The 17762-nt window shown below is 39.2% G+C and overlaps 1 protein-coding gene across 1 annotated transcript in view; it reads right to left on the bottom strand.

Annotated features, from left to right (window-relative positions):
• Positions 1-16845, bottom strand: part of LOC107094125 (gamma-aminobutyric acid receptor subunit gamma-3-like) — a 37695-nt gene extending 20850 nt beyond the window's left edge. The window contains exons 1-2 of the mRNA XM_015389556.1: positions 16617-16845; positions 10605-10757 (exon numbers count right to left, since the gene is read on the bottom strand). Of these exons, the coding sequence (XP_015245042.1) occupies positions 10605-10757; positions 16617-16845 (382 nt within the window). The remainder of the gene's footprint in view (positions 1-10604; positions 10758-16616) is intronic.
• Between the last annotated feature and the right edge of the window lie 917 nt (positions 16846-17762).

Here is a 17762-nt window from a genome sequence, read left to right as displayed (position 1 = left end):
TAACATACGCCACGCACTCCGTTGCTCTTATTGGTTGTAGGTCTATCCAATTGAGTGCAGAGGCATTTTTTTTCCTGGTTCGTTCAAAATACGCCCCATAATCACAGCTCTATGGAGCAGTATCAGACACATATTCTGACTAGAATTGAGTCGGACTACGTCAGGCTATCATTGCACTGCTGATAGACGCAGATGAAAAGAGCCAAAGAGCAAAGACCCTTAACCCCACACTGCTCCCCAAGGGGATGGGCTAAATGCAGAGAGTTCATTTCATCGCTTTGTACCTGTGACAATGTAATGATTATAAAAGATGGGAAGAAAAAAAAAAGTTTGAATACGGAATTTTTCTCAGGTTAGATATGATAAGTAGTGCCACATAAGAGCAAAAATAGAAGAAAATCTGGAAGGGTTGTAAGTACTTTATAACAGCACCCCGTCTTTAACTATAAGCATTGTGTTTCTGAGGTAAAGTTGCCCTTAATCTAATAAACTGGACTTGAAACAAGATTACGTCTCCCTGGACTGCCAGCAATGATATAAAAACAGGTTTCCATTGAATAAGTTACACGGTGCCTATAAAGAAAGTGTTGCCATTCTTCCATTTACTACCTGAATAACTGTCATGCAGCTGGTATCCTATAATGAGTTTTTTGGTTTGGAAGTGAGTGTCCACTAATCTACCACTGCTTCCTCCCAAGTCTCAGTTTGAAAAAAACAGATAATATTTTCAGCAGAAAAGAATCTGATATTATCACACCTTGTCAGAAACCTCCATTGTGACGGGTTTAAACCCTCCTGGCGGTTCAGCCAGACTTTAAGAAGTGTCGTGCTAGCAGCAGCCATTGTAGCCTCAGGCTGCTAGCCTCAAGCTGAGATGAGAGGGCCAAAAAGCTCTGCTCTGCTCACTTCTTCCCAACTCCCCATGGATTCCTTTTCCTTTCCAATCTTGCAGTCTTTAGTCACAACCAATGCTTGAGGCAGTTTATCAGATTTTGCACAGCTTCCTCTGGAGACGCAAAATGGCTTGACTATTTCTTTCCACATAGAATTGACAACACCTGTAGACGCGCTTAGTGGGAGAGTTGCTTCTAAAATGCAAGTTGCTATAGAAACCATCTTCTATCAGACCATCAGTAATGAAACTAATTTACACAGAGGCTTTATATTCCCTAATTTCTGAGCATTATTACTTTGCCCGTAGTATTGAAGGTTTGGCCTTCCTTTAGGTAGTGAAGTTATATTACCTGCTCAGTGGAAAATATAAGAAAAAAATGTTTGACTTTATGATTTTCTTTCTCTTATGTATTACATCTGAAATGGTTATCGCTCATAGTTATATTCAACTGCTTTATCAGCCATATCATGATAATTTGGGTTGAAAGAACAGTTAACTCTTCGTTAGAGAGCTTACAAGATGTCAGAAACTTCCCTCAAAGATTTAAGCCATTATTGGCATTCCAAAAAAACTTAATCTCTGGTTCCAACACATCAGAGGTGCTCAGCAGGACTGAGATTAGCTGACAGTAAAAGCCAGGCCAGGGCAACGAGCCTATTATCTTTCACAAATCAGTTGGAGATGATCTGGGCTTTGCAACGGTGCATTATAATTGTGGTCATAATTGAATGGACACAGACGGCAACTATACTGCTTAGAAACGGTCAGAAAGTCCAAAACAAAAATGTATGATCAACATCAGCCTGTACTAATGAGTTAATGAAGTTTACCTACAATTTAAATTATTTAGCTAAAACTGAGACCTTGATCAAGGATATCAAAATATCTCTAATCTCTGCAAACTATAGCCTCAGGTTCCTGTTCTTAATCACAACAAGCCACCGTCCTACACACGACTGGATAACAATTTAAGACCATTCTCTTTGAACACCGAGATGATTAAGCGTGAAAATAACCAGTTATCAGCGGTTTCCACACTTTCCAGACATGCCCAGGTATCGACATCACGCCATGTTTAAATTCGCTCAAATCTTCTCTCAACATTCTGATACTTTGTTTATGCTTTAGGAAGTTTTCTTCCCCAAAGCCTAAACAAATTACGGTAAGCACTTTTGAAAGACAGTTTTCTTTGGATTACACTCATTCTAAGGTCAGTTCAACAGACAATGAACCCTCATCTATGGCTGTCACAGTCCCAAATACCAAAAACCCTGCAGTAAACCTAGTGTCAACTGGATGGAAGAATACTATAACTTCAGTCCCTGGAGATATTCAGAAACTGAGATGTACCTGCTTTAGTTTTCCGTCTTCGAATAATACTCTTATATTAATAATCTTGATTGTCTCCTGAAAATGTAATAGAATTGACACTGGACCTTGATGATGATGTTTCAGAACCCTAATCCAGGCATTTTAGGAAACAACCCTGTCTCTAAGCTCCATAATAATGTCCTACTGGCCAGGGAAGGTTGTTAAAATGGTATACTGCAGGGTTGCCAATAAATAAGACATAAAAAAAATATATAATCTAATTAGGCTGAATGCTGCTCTTGAATTACACAGTGGGATTTTCTATAAATGTCAGTGTGGGGTTGTCTTACGGCATTAAAAGATAACTTTGTCTTGTGGCTTTTTTAACCATTCTCTGCTACTGCCAGTAAATTTGTATGCAGTATCTATGTGGTCTTATCCACCTCAGGAAACACCCTTAACCTTCAAAGGTCGCACTTTCTAAAAATGGCCCAGTTATGGATCCTTTGTTGGACTGCTTTGGGGGCATGTTTTTGTCAGAGATGGCCACAGTAATTTAATTTTCAGACCTCTGCATTAGAAATGTTCCCATCGGTGACATCTGGTAGAATTTGAACAGAATCCGAGTTGGCTGTTTATGGCGGGCTGTGGGTGTGCAGCCATTTAAAAAGGGCCATTATTCCTTGCATGTCTGAGAGCTCCAGGCTTCTGTGGGGGGGTGTATGTAATGTAAATGTCATCACCGAGGGGTAAGGATGCTACTCCCTGCAGACCTCTGCATGTCTGGACATTTGTTTTGATTGCAAAGACGTGTCTGCAGACTTGTTTGGTTTTTCACATTTATGGTAATGCTCATCCATAGTTGATCCACTAGAACATAGCCCTCTGGAAGGAAACTATAAAAAGCAAGCTTTTTCCCCAAGCTTTACTTTAGCTAAAAGTCCTCCTGGTACAACAAAAATAAATGTACTTGCACTATGAATTCTGGGTTAACGTTTTTTAGTCAGCAGTCCTTTTGACAGTGAGCATCAAAGTGATATTATGCATCACCCTGGATGAGAATGATGGATGTTACTTCCAACTCCTTTTAATTCCATCGCTGCAGTCTATTTTACACTCTAAAAGCTCTACATTCTGAAAACCTGCCTCGGGGGAGTTTTACTTCCCATCATTGACACTCAAATCTTTGCCAAGATCCATGAGAGGAACAGAGATTGAGGTCTAAAAGGAGATCACCGAAGCTGATGCCTCCAACTTCTGCCATTAAGTTTTCTGCTGCCAAAACAGCACCTGATGGTGGCAGCTCAGCACAGCTGCAACCTGAGATGTCTTAGCAGCTTGTTTGGGGTTGGAGGGAAATGGTTTTCTTTGGGATTCAACCTCAGTCATTGTGACATTTCCCTCTAGTGCCATGTGCCAAGGGTCTCATTGTTTTTAGCCCTTTTTACTCCCTGTCTTGTTCCTTTTCAGGCCTTGGTCTCAGACTGACAGTGGAGGGTTGGACAAAAGAGTAGTGTGGGGCACTAAATGACTTTCTGTTGTTCAGCTGCAGTGGACGCTTATCAGGACAAGAGGGAACTTGTTTTACTGCCCTACCTGTTGACAGGAATGTCATGGGGACTTTCCTGCCAAATACTAACCATGGCTTGCAAACACCTCACAGACACTGAGGTGTAAGCTGTAAGTATTGCATTCCAAAAACGTAAAGTTTTTCATTGAGAAAATGCAGTTGACCAAAACAACTATCTCAATAGTTTTTAAGTTTAAGAAACAGGTTAAATTATATGAATAATCTTTCAAGTGTGGAGCACATTGAAGTTTTAACCTCCAAGTCAATATTTGCAAGCCATCTTTTGCTGCTAATACAGCTGGAAATTCTTTGGGATGTCTCACAATCCATGTGACCCATATACCGGCAGTCGCAGGTTTGAAACACAGTCCTGCTGGCCTTTTAAGAATGTCTCTCCCGTCTCTTATAATATACTTTCCCGTCTACATAGTTTCAAAAATAACAAAATAAAGGCCACTGAAGCCTAAAAAGTATCTTTCAAAGAATCTGTTGGTGTTCAGTGGCTTCTAATTTGCACTCCTCAATGAGTTTCACTTGAGGAGCCTCCCAAACCAATGGTTTTTCCTGTCACAATTGTACATGGTCAGATCACACTTTCTTAACTGTCTATTATGCTTTGGTGCATCCCTCTAAACAACCAGCTTTTTAAGCAATGACCTTTTTTGCTTACTTTCTTAGTGGAAGGTACAATCGGCTGTCTTCTTGATGTCTGTACAGTAAGCAGTCTTCCTGATGATTTTTACCTTCTGGGCAAGAAAGAAAACACTTGTAAAGTGTCTAACCCTCTCAGTGGTCTGAGAGGTGATTGTCAGGTCAGAATACTCTCCAAAAAACTGACAACAACTAAAGCCTGAGGAAATAAAATATGACATAATCTCTTTTCCAGTCTGCACTGCTTTGAAGAGGACACACCTCGTACGGGATCTGTACTGATTTGACCTTGTGCCGCTGCACTGTACTGGTCCAAGCATGTAGACAACTATCATTCCTTAGAAGAAGCAGCTTGTAAGCTTGAAATCTTTAGCCTTTAGATTGCCTCCTCGGTCAAGCATGCTAATAAAGAAACCATCTCTGTTGGATTAACAGGGCAGTCCCGAAGGCAGATGAAACACAAAAGTCCTCCTTTCTGAAAAACGATGGTACTGGATTTGCTTTGGACAAGCAAGACGACAGGACCTGCTTGCTCGCCCCTCCTTCAAAGTTTGAGCTGGCCATGGGCAACCCGTCTCATTACGCTGCTGATAGACATAGATGAAAAGAGTTGTACCCTCTGGAGAGAACTACTGCAACAAGCTGAGAGCCATGCTGCAGCCTAAGAGCACACCGCCGGCCTTATAGAGGCCCAACTTGCCGCTATCCCAATCCAAGATAAATATAATACTGTAATTTTTTTTTTTTACTATAGTAGCATACTGCTATTGTTGGGTTCTGTGAAAGCCTATGCTGCCAACTAAATAAGTAGGTAATTTCACCGCTCTCCTATTCCTTCTCCTTGTGTTTGACAGTGTTTTTTTTTCTTCTGACTGAAGCTTTCTACTACTAGCTTTGTTAGCCTATTGTCTGAGTTCCTGCACCCACCTGTGCTGTGACCCAATGTGGCCTAGTCAAAGTAAAGGAAGTAGGTAACCTGCATCTACTGTATGGAAATCAATTAGAACAATATTAAGCGGTTATTTAATGCTATTTCTGGCATGGTTGCTGCTGGTTAAAAAATTATTTTTCAATGCTTAATTATTTACTTTACTTAAAAACTGCTGCAACTCAGAATTATTCTGGGTGATTTTTATTTGTGTTGCGTTCCTTCTATCTGCAGTTTTAGTGTATTATGGTAATATTAATTAACAAAATAATTACTTATAAGAGGGAATAAAATCACAAAAAACAATGAAAGGTCACAGACACAAACCCTTTATATATTTAACAATATAATAAATCTATATGACACTAGTTTTACCCTCTACTGACAAAAAATATTGAACTTTTGAATGACATTCTACACATCCGTAACTCTTGTCTATAATGGTGCCACTTCAATGCTTTGAACCAAGCCATTGCATTAGGTTAAGGTGAAAATCCGTCTTTGGCTGCCTCTTTATTTAGTTGCATACATCAGGCGACCAACTTTGACCCACTTTGCTTTCCATGCTCTTGCTGCTGTCATGTAACAGCTGACATGTAATCTCGGCAAAAACACAAAGTCACCAGATTTGTCTCTAGTTGCTTATTTGAAAAAAAAAAAAAAAAAAAATCCAAATTGCTTGAGGGGTTTGAAGAATCCTCAAATCTAGTGACAAATTTGCTAAGATGGCAGCACTGGACTGTCATCTCTAGTTTCCCTACACTACTGAGAGCAGCGCAGATCACTGCAGCCCGAAGTAAGCTTCATACACTCGGCAGCTTTGCTGCAAAATAGAAACCAGTGGTGCTTTTTTATTAAAATCCAAGTAAATTTAAACAATTCATGATAACATTTATTTTGAACTCTTTTTAGAATAACTGGGTAAATATACAGTATGCATTAACATATGCTTTACATAATTCTAAAGGTGGGGTGGCTTTTTTTTTGCTCTAGTTTTGCACCATGATTAATAACATGCAGTGGAAATCCTATGGTATATATTCACATTAATAAAGGAGGTGATCAGCATGATTTATACTGCAAGATATTTTTAGTAATTCAAGGAAAATCCTTAGCATAAGAGGACATTCCTCTATTTTCCACAAACACACTCCTCTGGGTTTCCTTGTCTCCTGATCTAATCTGCCCCACACTGTTTTGATGTTCAGCTGTCATCATGTCAACCTTTATCAGGCTGAGAGCAAAAAGCAAGCCGAGCCAAACACACGCTGAACACAATCTCTTATTATGATCAGCTTTCATTAGCAGCACCAGAGGAGTGGCTCTGGCCCAGCGCATGCCTGAGTAATAACACCTTCTTACTACTCAATTCAATACAACTTTTTGACAGTGAATAGTGAATGACAGAAGTCCAATAAAACTTTTTTTTTATTAGTGCAGAGCCAGTCCAGATGACCCTTTGTGATACCAGCTGGCTGATAAAGGGCAGTGGGGACTTAGTGGAATTAAAGCACTTTAGGAGGGCTGTGTGGCCTTGGTGTTGGCCACAGATCAGGTGAAGGTTTTGGGAGTTACTGTGGACTCGGCTCTGAGGTCAAGGGAGGAAAACCTGAGCAGTGAAGGTTAATAAGTTATTCGAAACTTATTTGGCAAGCAATAATGAAGGAGTTGGCTCTGCTGGGTGTAATGAAAGAAACTTCCTCAGACAATTTGGAAAACGTATTAATTTGCTTACGAATGAGTCTAAATGGCCAAACTGGTTAAACTTTTTTTGTGCAATATTTTAAAACAGAAGTTAGTAAAAAACATGTGATATTGATGGCTTTAAAGATGAGAACTCAAGCAGTTATTAAAACCTCAGAGTCAGCAAATCAAGCATCCACATTTGAAGGACTTTACCAGAATTAGTTGTTTTATATCACCCAGGATGAATGACATAGTCTGTATCTTGCAAAATGAGACATAGTATGACCAATTGCTTGATAATAAAACATTAATTTTTTTTTGGTATCAAGATGTGGTACAGACAAATTGGTAGAGGTTAAACTTGGTATCTAAATGTGGTTAAAAAAAAAAAACTAAAAAAAAAGATTAATAATCTGATGAAAGAAAGGATGCATGAGAATTGGATACAACACAGGACAATATTCACCCCTCCTCCTTTGTTTCATTGGTTAGCATTATCAGCATTATCACACTACCTCCACAAGGAGGTAGTGTGATAATGCTGGGGGTTCATGTTGGCTTCTTATTACCGACTGATCAATGTTTTCACTCCATCCAAGTACTGATACTGGTCATGCAGATTTCTGGTCATGAAATCCATATGCTGCCCTGATTTTTATTTAACTGAGGACGAAGTGGGAGATTTTCAATCTGACATCTGGTTTTCCTGAGTGAAATCTGTTTGTGTGTGGGGTGATCTCGAGATCAAAGATTTAATAGCTTCATCTGTTTGTCATATTGTTATGCCTAATTGGTATTCTGTTAGGCTAGGTAAAACCAAATGAAGGAAATGTATCCATGGTGCCAGAGACGGGCTTCCCATATAAAAAAAAAAAAAATAGGAACCATAATCTCCTTTCATTTTACTTCTCTTTTGAGTAAATTAGAAATGATACCCAGTTTCTAATGTAATTTTTCCATATTATCCAAAGTTAATGAGAATTTTCTTTACAATGGCGAAAATGAATATATTGTGCCCTTTTCTTACTGATATCTTTCAGGCAATATATTTTCCTCCTCTTGAGACTGCAAAGTCTGGCTATACGTTACCAAGACAAATTAACTAAAACCCAACCAGAACTGAACAATTTTAATAAACAGTTTTTAAATCTAGGAAAACTGAATGCAAAATCAGTTTAAAAAGATGCATTAAGTTTTACTTTACAAAATTTGAACATCTTTAACTTGAAATAACTTTAAACACTTTATTATCCAAAAGATATTTTTTGTCTATGTCTTAGTTTTAAGTTAAATTCCTGCAATAACCTTAGTCTCTTTTTTTGTCCCATATTTCCACCTTTACTTTTAGTGGAAATATGTATGATTGTATTTCCACTTTATTTACCCATCGCCAATCCATACATGTTCGCAATTTGATTATCTGGTCAATGTTTAGCTTGTCGGGTTGGAGATGTTTTTTTTCTATTTGTCTTCAAGCGAGACATTAAAAAACATCTTCCCTCACTTGAGTATATATATTTTAGTGTCTAAAGTGACGACTACCTCAAAAACTCTAAAAATACCAGCCCCTCCACTTTGTTTTAGGCTTTCAAGGTCTGAAAATATCTCAGTCAGTCAGCCAGTTGGATTTAAAGGGGATTGGTACATCACAGGGTGAGCTCAGAGCAGATAGATCCAGTCATTCCATCTTTATCCCAACCAAACTTCAACTTCAAAGGATACTTTGTTCTTTGCGATAAATAAAAGGACAAAAATATTTCGATTTTTAAAGAAAAAATATTTTCATGTTTTCTTCTACTCTCTTTTGTGCATTTGAAAATATGGCAGACAGCTGAGTAAATATTAAATACATGTCAGACTATTTGACTATTTTTAACAGCACAACTCAGAGGCTTTTGTGGGCAATTGTTCTCAAAACCGCCACACCCTGGCAGAAGAAATGAAGTCAATGTGTCATTCAAAACTTTGACCCATGGGTCAGAACGGTCAAGTTAGAAGATTGGAAACTGTCAGACATTATAATAACTCAAAGAAGTTTTGTCAGCCTTTGAAAAACATCGATAGCACAACACAGCACTCGGGTCTAGATACAACGATGGAGGGAGAGGCAATGAAACTGAGACAAAAGCCATGAAGCATGGTGAAAATGGATCACATACTTACCTTGAATATCCTCTTCAACTATAATTTATGAAAGAAATGAACTGCTGGTAGGCATGCAACAGAGAAGAAAACCATTTAAACACCAGTCAATTCATGCGGGAAGATACAAGAAGACAGAGGAAAGCAACTCTAAAGCCACATACATTTAATAATGGCTTCTAGCCACAGGAATATCAGAAACCCCTTAAATATATTTAAAAGGAGGTGCAAAGTGAGAACATGGGAGCGTGAGCTGTTTATCAAATAGTTTACCAAGACTAAGATATTAGAGTTTTATGCTGACAACAATTTCTTTTAAAGCATTCCTGAACTGAGATGCTTGAAGTGATACCAAAACCAGCAAATAAGTAGCATTGTATAATTCAGTACTGTCTCCCAGCACTTAGTCCTGCATACTGCCTCTCAGCTGGCTGAAAAAATGTCAAACATATTAATGGTATAGTGGAAGATTTACACACATTTTTTAAGAGACCTGCCCTCTCCACAAAAAAAAAAATTTACATGCACAACCCTGTACCCGCTCCCGAGAGGGAACGGCCAACAGTGTGCAGGAGCCCATTAATCCTCGGGGACACACTATTTAAAAGTTGCTATTTGCATTGCTCATACAAGTTTATTTTCCAAAAGAAGATTTGCAATTTTTGTCAGACTCACCACTGGTAAATGAAAATGGGTATGGGCACGTAGGATAGCCTTATGTAAACATATCACCAGAGTAATTGACAATTATGATGACCACTTATTTAAATGATCCACCAGGAAAAAAGAACATTCTCCACTATACCTTTAATGTAAAAGTTTTAGTCTCAATAAAATGGACCGTAATGGTTCATGACAAATTTGCAGCTGACATCAAAACCACCAACATTTTCACATTTTGACCAAATGTAAAAAGAGTGGTCTAGTCAAAGTTTGGACATAAATCTGATTACCATGCTGTAATTTAGTAAACGATTAATCCTCAACTGAAGTATAGAGACTGTAAAATATACCTTTAGCTGACAGAGCAAACCACTTACAACAGTAATAATATCGAAATTGTAAAAATTTTGCACTTAAGATAAAAACAACTATTTTCATCTGTCAATACGCTCCATCCAGAACTCTTCAAATGGAAAAGTGCAATTTAATAAAAGTCTTCTTTAAGGAACCTTTGGCGATCCAATTATTAATCGATTAATAATCATCTGGAGCAGCGGTTTATCCAGCGTTTCTCCTCCAATAGAGAAATATTAATTTGTAACCTGCACTTTGCATTTACACATCATCTTTGTATACCATCAAAAATTCTAAACATCTGAAATATTTCAATGTAAAAGATGCAGAAACCAAGACATTTTTAAATAAGTTTTCACTGTGCTATAAAATACCAATGATTTCACACAGCAGGAGTTTCATACCTAAGGTTGTCCTGGCAGGCGTGGCGTCACTTTTAATCCAGAAAGAAACCCAGGAGAGAACCACGGTGAGAATACAGGGGATGTAGGTTTGGATGGTGAAGTAGCCCATCCTCCTGCTCAGATCAAAGTACACCGTCAACAGCACATAGTCACCTGTAGGTGAGAAACAGAAACGACAGTATTCCTTATCAGCAGAGTCATCTTAGGTCATTAGAGTCTCTGTAATTACAGCGCTGAAGTAATTAGGAAGTATTCAACAGATGAGTTCTGTAGATTTTTGTCAAAGCTGGTAAATCTGTTCATGCAGGCAGTAAAGAATTGCTTCCTCTTTGGATGGAAAGGGTTTACGATTCCTTAGAATCTGCATGAAAGGGCATGATGGGAGTTAAAAAGACAAGGAGAGGAAACAGAGATACATTTTCCAGACAGAGACAATATCTGCCCGTCACTCTGCTGTCCTCATAGATGTGTTAATTGTCAGTGAGTGGAAGATATTGAGCTCCATTTGATGGAGAACTATTATGTGTCCTGTGTTCCACATTTAAATACAGCTTAAAAACTTGAGTGGGGGATAATTTTTTAACAAATCTGCCAGCCGTTAATGAAAACAGTAAATGAAAGGAAGCAGAGGGTGACCTTTTGTCCGTCTCTCACTTCTCAATTGCTAAAAATTGCAGGTGCACATGACAAAGGAAATGTACTCCCAGTGGCAGATTAGTGCTCAACTGTTCCATGATTATGTACTTGTGTGTGTCGGAAAATAATGGCTTTAATCATTTTTATTCATACTACTGTAACGATGTAACAACAGCACACAAACAAATGAAGGGTTGTTAGTTTCTTCTACCAAGCACAATGCTGCAGAGAAGAAAACTTCAATCCCATAACAACATATTTGAGATAATTAGTTGCTGCTTTCCTGCTACGGCTGCATAGAATAGTCTCATTAAATTTATTATGATCCTCGGGCTATGATACATTCCAGGAATTCGAATATAACCTACCTAGAAACCTTTTCAATTTCTTGAACAACAATTACAAAAAAATGCATTTTATTTTTTTTTTTTGTGATGGAACACAAGGGTTTCGGGATACATGTAAATATCAATCAGAAAGCTTTATAAAATAGCTGAAACTGAGTCGTATAGAAGGGAGAATTAATGAAATTTAATCTTAAAATCTCATCACAAATTCTGGACTTTGATTGGGCTATTTAAAGAGCTGAATATATGGGGAGCAGTGGGCTGCATTTGTGCAGCACCTAGGGAGCAGTGTGGGGTTAAAGGGGAACAAAGTTTTTTTTACATTGGGCCCTTGATTTTACATTATTACATCATGTTCTACTCACCCATATTAGTTTTGTGTCATTTGGAGCTATTCTGAAGATATTCCATTAGGTTATATCCAAGTAATGTCTTCCTATGGGCTACGAGTTGAAGGCACAAACTAAACTGCTCATAATTTATCATTTATGGTACGCCAGCATTCATAACATGTAGGCGAATCACTGTCTCCCAGACATCTGTGGTTATATTTTTTATATTTATATTTTTTAAAACAAAGCGGAGCATGTATGACGTCACCCGCGCGCCGGACTGGAGTTGTGACAGGCAGCCTGGGCCACAGGCGGCTACGCTTTACCCCTTATATTCATTTGGCTTATTAATCTGAATCATTAAATTCCATTTCGAGAGCGAGATCATCTGTGGTAGTAGCACTAGACATCTTCCAGGCATGTGAGTAAAACTACTGTAGTTGCAGTTCAGCGGACAGGATGAATGAATGGTAGCTGGCGCGTATCTTCCATATTTTGGAAGGATGTAAGGATCTTGCAATATTTTGAATACTGCCAGCACCATAACTCACAATGGAAATTGATGCTTTTAGAGTGGCATGACACATTTTCCATTAGACCTGGACTTCTGACAAGATCACCTTTTCCCCACATATTTACAGTGTTTACAGATTTTTGGCACTCCTGCTTTAAAGTAAAGCTGTGGATCTCTGCAGCTCAGTGTCGCCAAGGACCCCATACAAGATTTTCTGTTTAATAATACCTTTAACTAGAATTCTACTTTTGAAAACATTGAATGAAGACTTATTGAGCAGAGTCTCTTAAAAGCTGCAAAGGACATGGGATGAGGATGCATGTGAGGCTGGCTGAAAACTCTACTACTGCAGCCACAACTATATAAAAAAAAAAGTTTGATTTAAGCCTTTGTCTTCCTAAATGGCTCTATCCATCTAGTCCTGGCTTAAATTTGGTAGGTCCGTGACAAAACGTGGAAAATTGTTCTACAAATGCTCTACAGCAAATCTGACTTGTGGATTACATTAAATCTGAATACAACACTGTCACTTCCAGCTAAAATAAGCTCAATGGAGTAGAACAGTAAGGCGGTGTAATTTTCATCTTTTCTATCTCGAACACCAACACCAGAATGTTTAATTTCACAGTTCCTCTTGAATATTGTCACACACACCATGAGCTATGACAGCAAAAATGTATCTCCTCTCACAGATATGTTATCAGTATTTGCAAGGCAGCAACCCCTGCATGCATTCTAGCCAATTCCTGTGTTTACAACGTTTAAACAACAGCGACCTCTGTTTGCATACTTTTAGCTCTTATTCCAAGATGCTTTGAACACAATTGTCTACAGACTGTCATGGTGTACAGTCAAGGAAAATTTCCAGCCCCCAATGGACCCAAAAGATTTAGCTAATGAGATAAGGGTAATTCACCTGAATATTTCATGAAATGCTCAAATTGCGCTAAAGTGCATTTTCTGTTGATAATTGATATAGTCCCACAGTTTAGATTTACATAAAATTGTAGACGGGGGGGGGGGTTCAAGTATATTTACATATCTCAATTCAGTTCAAAGACAATTCAAAATGCTTTGCATGGGAGTAACAGAAGGACAGCAAAGGCAGAATAATAGTAAAGATAGATGCAGGTAGTAAGCATATAAAAAAGTTGGACCAAAACTTGAACTGATAATCCTCTACTGCCTTTTTTTCTTAGTCCATTATATGATTCCTTATCTTCTTCTGCTTATTGGATTGGGTCGGGAGAGCAGCAGTTTCAGCAAAGCTTCTGAGATTTTTCTCTCCCCAAACGGCTCCTTTAGCTATGCAGGAGGAAGCCTGAGGTGTTCCCAGGCCAAACTAAGGGACAGAGTCCCCCAGTGTGTCCTGGTTCATCCCTTGGGCCTCCTCCCACTCCTGGTGGAACGTGGCTAGCACACCTGCTAAGAGAGGCGTTCCGGGAGGCATCTGGAAAAGATGTCTTAACCACCTCAACAGACTCATTTTGATGTGGAGGGGAAGCAGCTAATCTGAGCCTCTCTGATGACTGAGCTCCTCACCTTATCTCTAGGGGAGTGCCCAGTCATCCTGTGGAAAAAGCTAATTCCAAACGCTTGTATTTGGGATCTTAATCATGATCCAGATTTCATGACCATAGGTAAGGGTTGGGACAAAGAAAGGCCAGTTAATAGAGAGCTTTTTCGCTCAATTTTATCTTCACCACAACAGACAGGTCCAGCGTCAGTATTACAACGGCAGCCACATCGATCAGTCCATCAATCTTCTGCTCCATTCCGCTCTCCCTCGTGAATAAGACTATGATATTTGAACTCTTCAAATTATGGCAGGAACTCTCCTCCAACATAACGGGTAAACATGCCACCTCTTTCAGTTCAAGAATCATCGCCTTGGACTTGGAGGAGCAGATTCTCATCCTGGCCACTTCACATCTTCCCATGTCATTTGCAAGAAGCAGGGGGAGAATCCTCTGGTCCCCAGATCAGACCCACTCGAGCCATTGGCTGTGTCTAGAAACCCTGTCCATCAAGGTTATGAACAGAACTGGTAATGGAGGGCAACCTTGCCAGAGTCCAACATGTATGGGGAACAGGTCAAACTTCTGCTCATCTTGTACTGAGACCGCCCCAATGATGTTGAAGCCCAGAATGATGTTGAAGAGGTCTGTCAACAATGACATCCTGACAACACCCATAGACCTACAGTAAGGTATTCAGGTGAATCTCACCCACCCTCTAACCCTTAAAAACTTGTAGTCTTTTGACCACTCTGTGACTTTAGCCTGGGTTATAAATGAATCCAACTGTGACCACCCCATCACTTCTTCCATCATGGAAGATGTGTCTGTTGATTTGGGGAGATCAAAGTATTCCTCTCACCTTCTGAAAATGTCCTCATATAAGCTCAGCTGCTCCCAACTCCCACCAAAAACAGCTTTCCCCAGCAGAGGTGGCAGAATGTTTACAGAATAATTTTAAAGTAACTGTCAGTCTTTTGCTGCGGTCTCTACAACTTCAGCTCAACAGCATCCTTCCTGCTCCTTCATTTCTTGTGCCACTTTTTCCTTCCTCCCATGCAATATCCATCCTTTTCCGCTTTCCTTTGTGTACAATTCTTGTCTCCATTCTTCTAGGCCTTCTCTGTTTTCCCTTACCTTTCATATATCCCTGATCACCCTGTGTCTACTTTCTTCCTCTTTTATGAATTTGATTTGTCCAATACATCAAGTACATATACTTGTTTTTTGTGCCCACCCCTTTATTAACTTCTACCATGTTTAATTATTAATGTTGTTCTTTGTATGCTGCCTACCTTTCTTTATTCCTTTCTTCCAGTTTTTTTCTGTCTAAATAAGGTGCACCCACAGAAGATAATATCTTCAAGGTGTAATGTTGTGCTTAAAAAGGTCTAAAATGTTACCATGGAACATGCATAGGAACCATGGCGACATCAGTAGATACCCAGAACCTGCTCAAGGAACCATCAACACCCTTTCTGGCCTGGAATCCTAGTGACCCTCTTGACATAGCAGAAACAAATTGTTTAGGAAATGAATGTCAGGGTTCTTCAACATTATCACTGAAAGGAGAAGGCTTTAAGAAATAATTAGACCATTGATGGTAAACCCTATGGATCTGCCTGAGGTCTGAAAGATTTCATTATGTTCATTTGGTATCCTGTAGCGACATTTAATGTCAATTTAAATACAAAAAGAAAACATGAGCATTTTCTTTCAACTGCATTTACTTCGACTAATCTGACATATTTTGAAGAGAAAGAAAAAGAGATTGAATTGGAGAATTTAAATGACATTTTCTTTTCCGTACCAGCAGGCTGCTCTATTTGAGGAATTAATTCAGATGGAAGGTTTCCTATATTATAATAAAACCACTCAGAAACCTGATACAATGACCATCCAAGCAAAGCACTAGTCCATTTTAAAGAGTCTTAACTCCTGGGTCTAACTCAGGGTGAAAAACAGGGTGGTCAGTAAACGGGAACACAAATTTGTTTTTGTGGATAATTTATATATTTTTTTAATGTAACCATCTTATTTAACACAAACTGACAAACAGAAAAACGTTTTAATATTTATTTTTTGTGGTCCCCCTTACTTGAATCTTGATCTGAAGACAGAAATAGACCTATGATGTCCTCAAAGCAACTTTACATTACTGGATTCAATTAGTGATAAAATAAGGATTTTCATATTAAAAATTCCTAATCTTAATACAATATGGCATGCTAATTTGATTAAGCTTTTCTGAAAATGCTGTGAACCAATACATCACTAGGCAGCCTCTTTGGGTCGATACTTTAGACAGTAGTTTTGGGGGATGGGGTTTACTCTAGGAACTCTAAAATATTAGTTGGAATTTGTAAACCACCATTATTATGGTTAAATTTGTTTCTAATTATGGATTGAATTTGTTCATAGAGAAATATTCTCATTGAATACTTTGTTCTCCACAAAACAATGTGCTGGCTACAAAAATCACACAAAAATCCTCAATGGTAATCAAATTTATTAATAAATGGAGGCTGGTATCTGGAGTCACACACAAAATTGAAGAGGAAAAACACACTATAGTCTCATCCAACCTTGATGTAATATCCTTAAAACTGGTCAACATGAGGCTCAGTATTGTGTGTGGTGCCCATGTGCCTGTATGACCTCCCTACAATGCTTGGGCCTGCTCCTGATGAGGTGGTGGATGGTCTCCTGAGGGATTTCCTCCACGGCCTGGACTGAAGCATCCACCATCTCCTGGACAATTTGTGGTGCAGCGTGACGGTAAATGGATGGAATCGTGATGTCCCAGAGGTGCTCAATTGGATTAAGAATTGGGGAAAGAGTGGGCCAGTCCATAGCTCCAATGCATTCATCTTGCAGGAACTCCTTCAGCCACATGAGGTGTAACACTGTCCTGCATTAGGAGGAACCCAAGGCCAATCACTCCAGCATATGGTCTCACAAGGGGTTTTAGAACCTTATCTCAGTACCTAATGGCAGTTATTCTACCATTGGCGAGCATATTGAGAGCTCTAAAGAAATTCCACCCCAAAATATTAGTGACCCACTGCCAAACTGGTTATCCTGAAGGATGTTGAGAGCATTTTGCTTGCCATGGTGTCTACAAACTCTGTCATGTCTGTCACATGTGCTCATTGTGAACCTGCTTTCATATGTGAAGAGCACGGGGTAGAAATGGCGAATTTGCCAATCCTTTTACTCTGCACAGTTCTGGGTTGCGAGCACAACCCCCTTCTGCTGATGTCAGGCCCTCATACATTTCTCATGGAGTCTGTTTCCAACCGTTTGTGATGACACACATACATTTGTGGCCTGCTGGAGGTAATTTTGCAGGGCTCTGGCAGTACTCCTCCTGTTTCTTCTTGCACAAAGGTGGTGGTAGCAGTCCAACTGCGGGTTGTTGTCCTGTTACAACCTCTGGATACTACACTGACAGACACAGCAAGCCTTCTCACCACAGCTCGCATTGATGTATTATCCTGGATGAGATGCACTACCTGAGCAACTTGTGTGGTTTGTAAAGACTGTCTCATGCTACAATAATTGTGAAAGCACAATCCAACATTCAAAAGTGACCAAAACCTCAGCCAGAAAGAATAGGTAATGAGAAGTGGTCGGTGGTCCCCAACTGCAGAACCACTGCTTTATTGAGTGCGTCTTGCCAAATCCGCCTGTTGTCCATTCCATTTGCACAACAGCATGTTACATTGATTGTCAGTGTATTTTGAGGTGATCAAAAAAATAAATAAATAAATCGGTAAAGCTACATTCTTTTAGAGCCGACAGATTTATTT

This window comes from Cyprinodon variegatus, unplaced genomic scaffold, assembly GCF_000732505.1.
Source record: "Cyprinodon variegatus isolate N-32 unplaced genomic scaffold, C_variegatus-1.0 Scaffold465, whole genome shotgun sequence".
Taxonomy (NCBI): Eukaryota; Metazoa; Chordata; class Actinopteri; order Cyprinodontiformes; family Cyprinodontidae; genus Cyprinodon; species Cyprinodon variegatus.
Note: the sequence above shows the minus strand (reverse complement) of the source record. Positions and strands in the feature narration are given on the sequence as shown.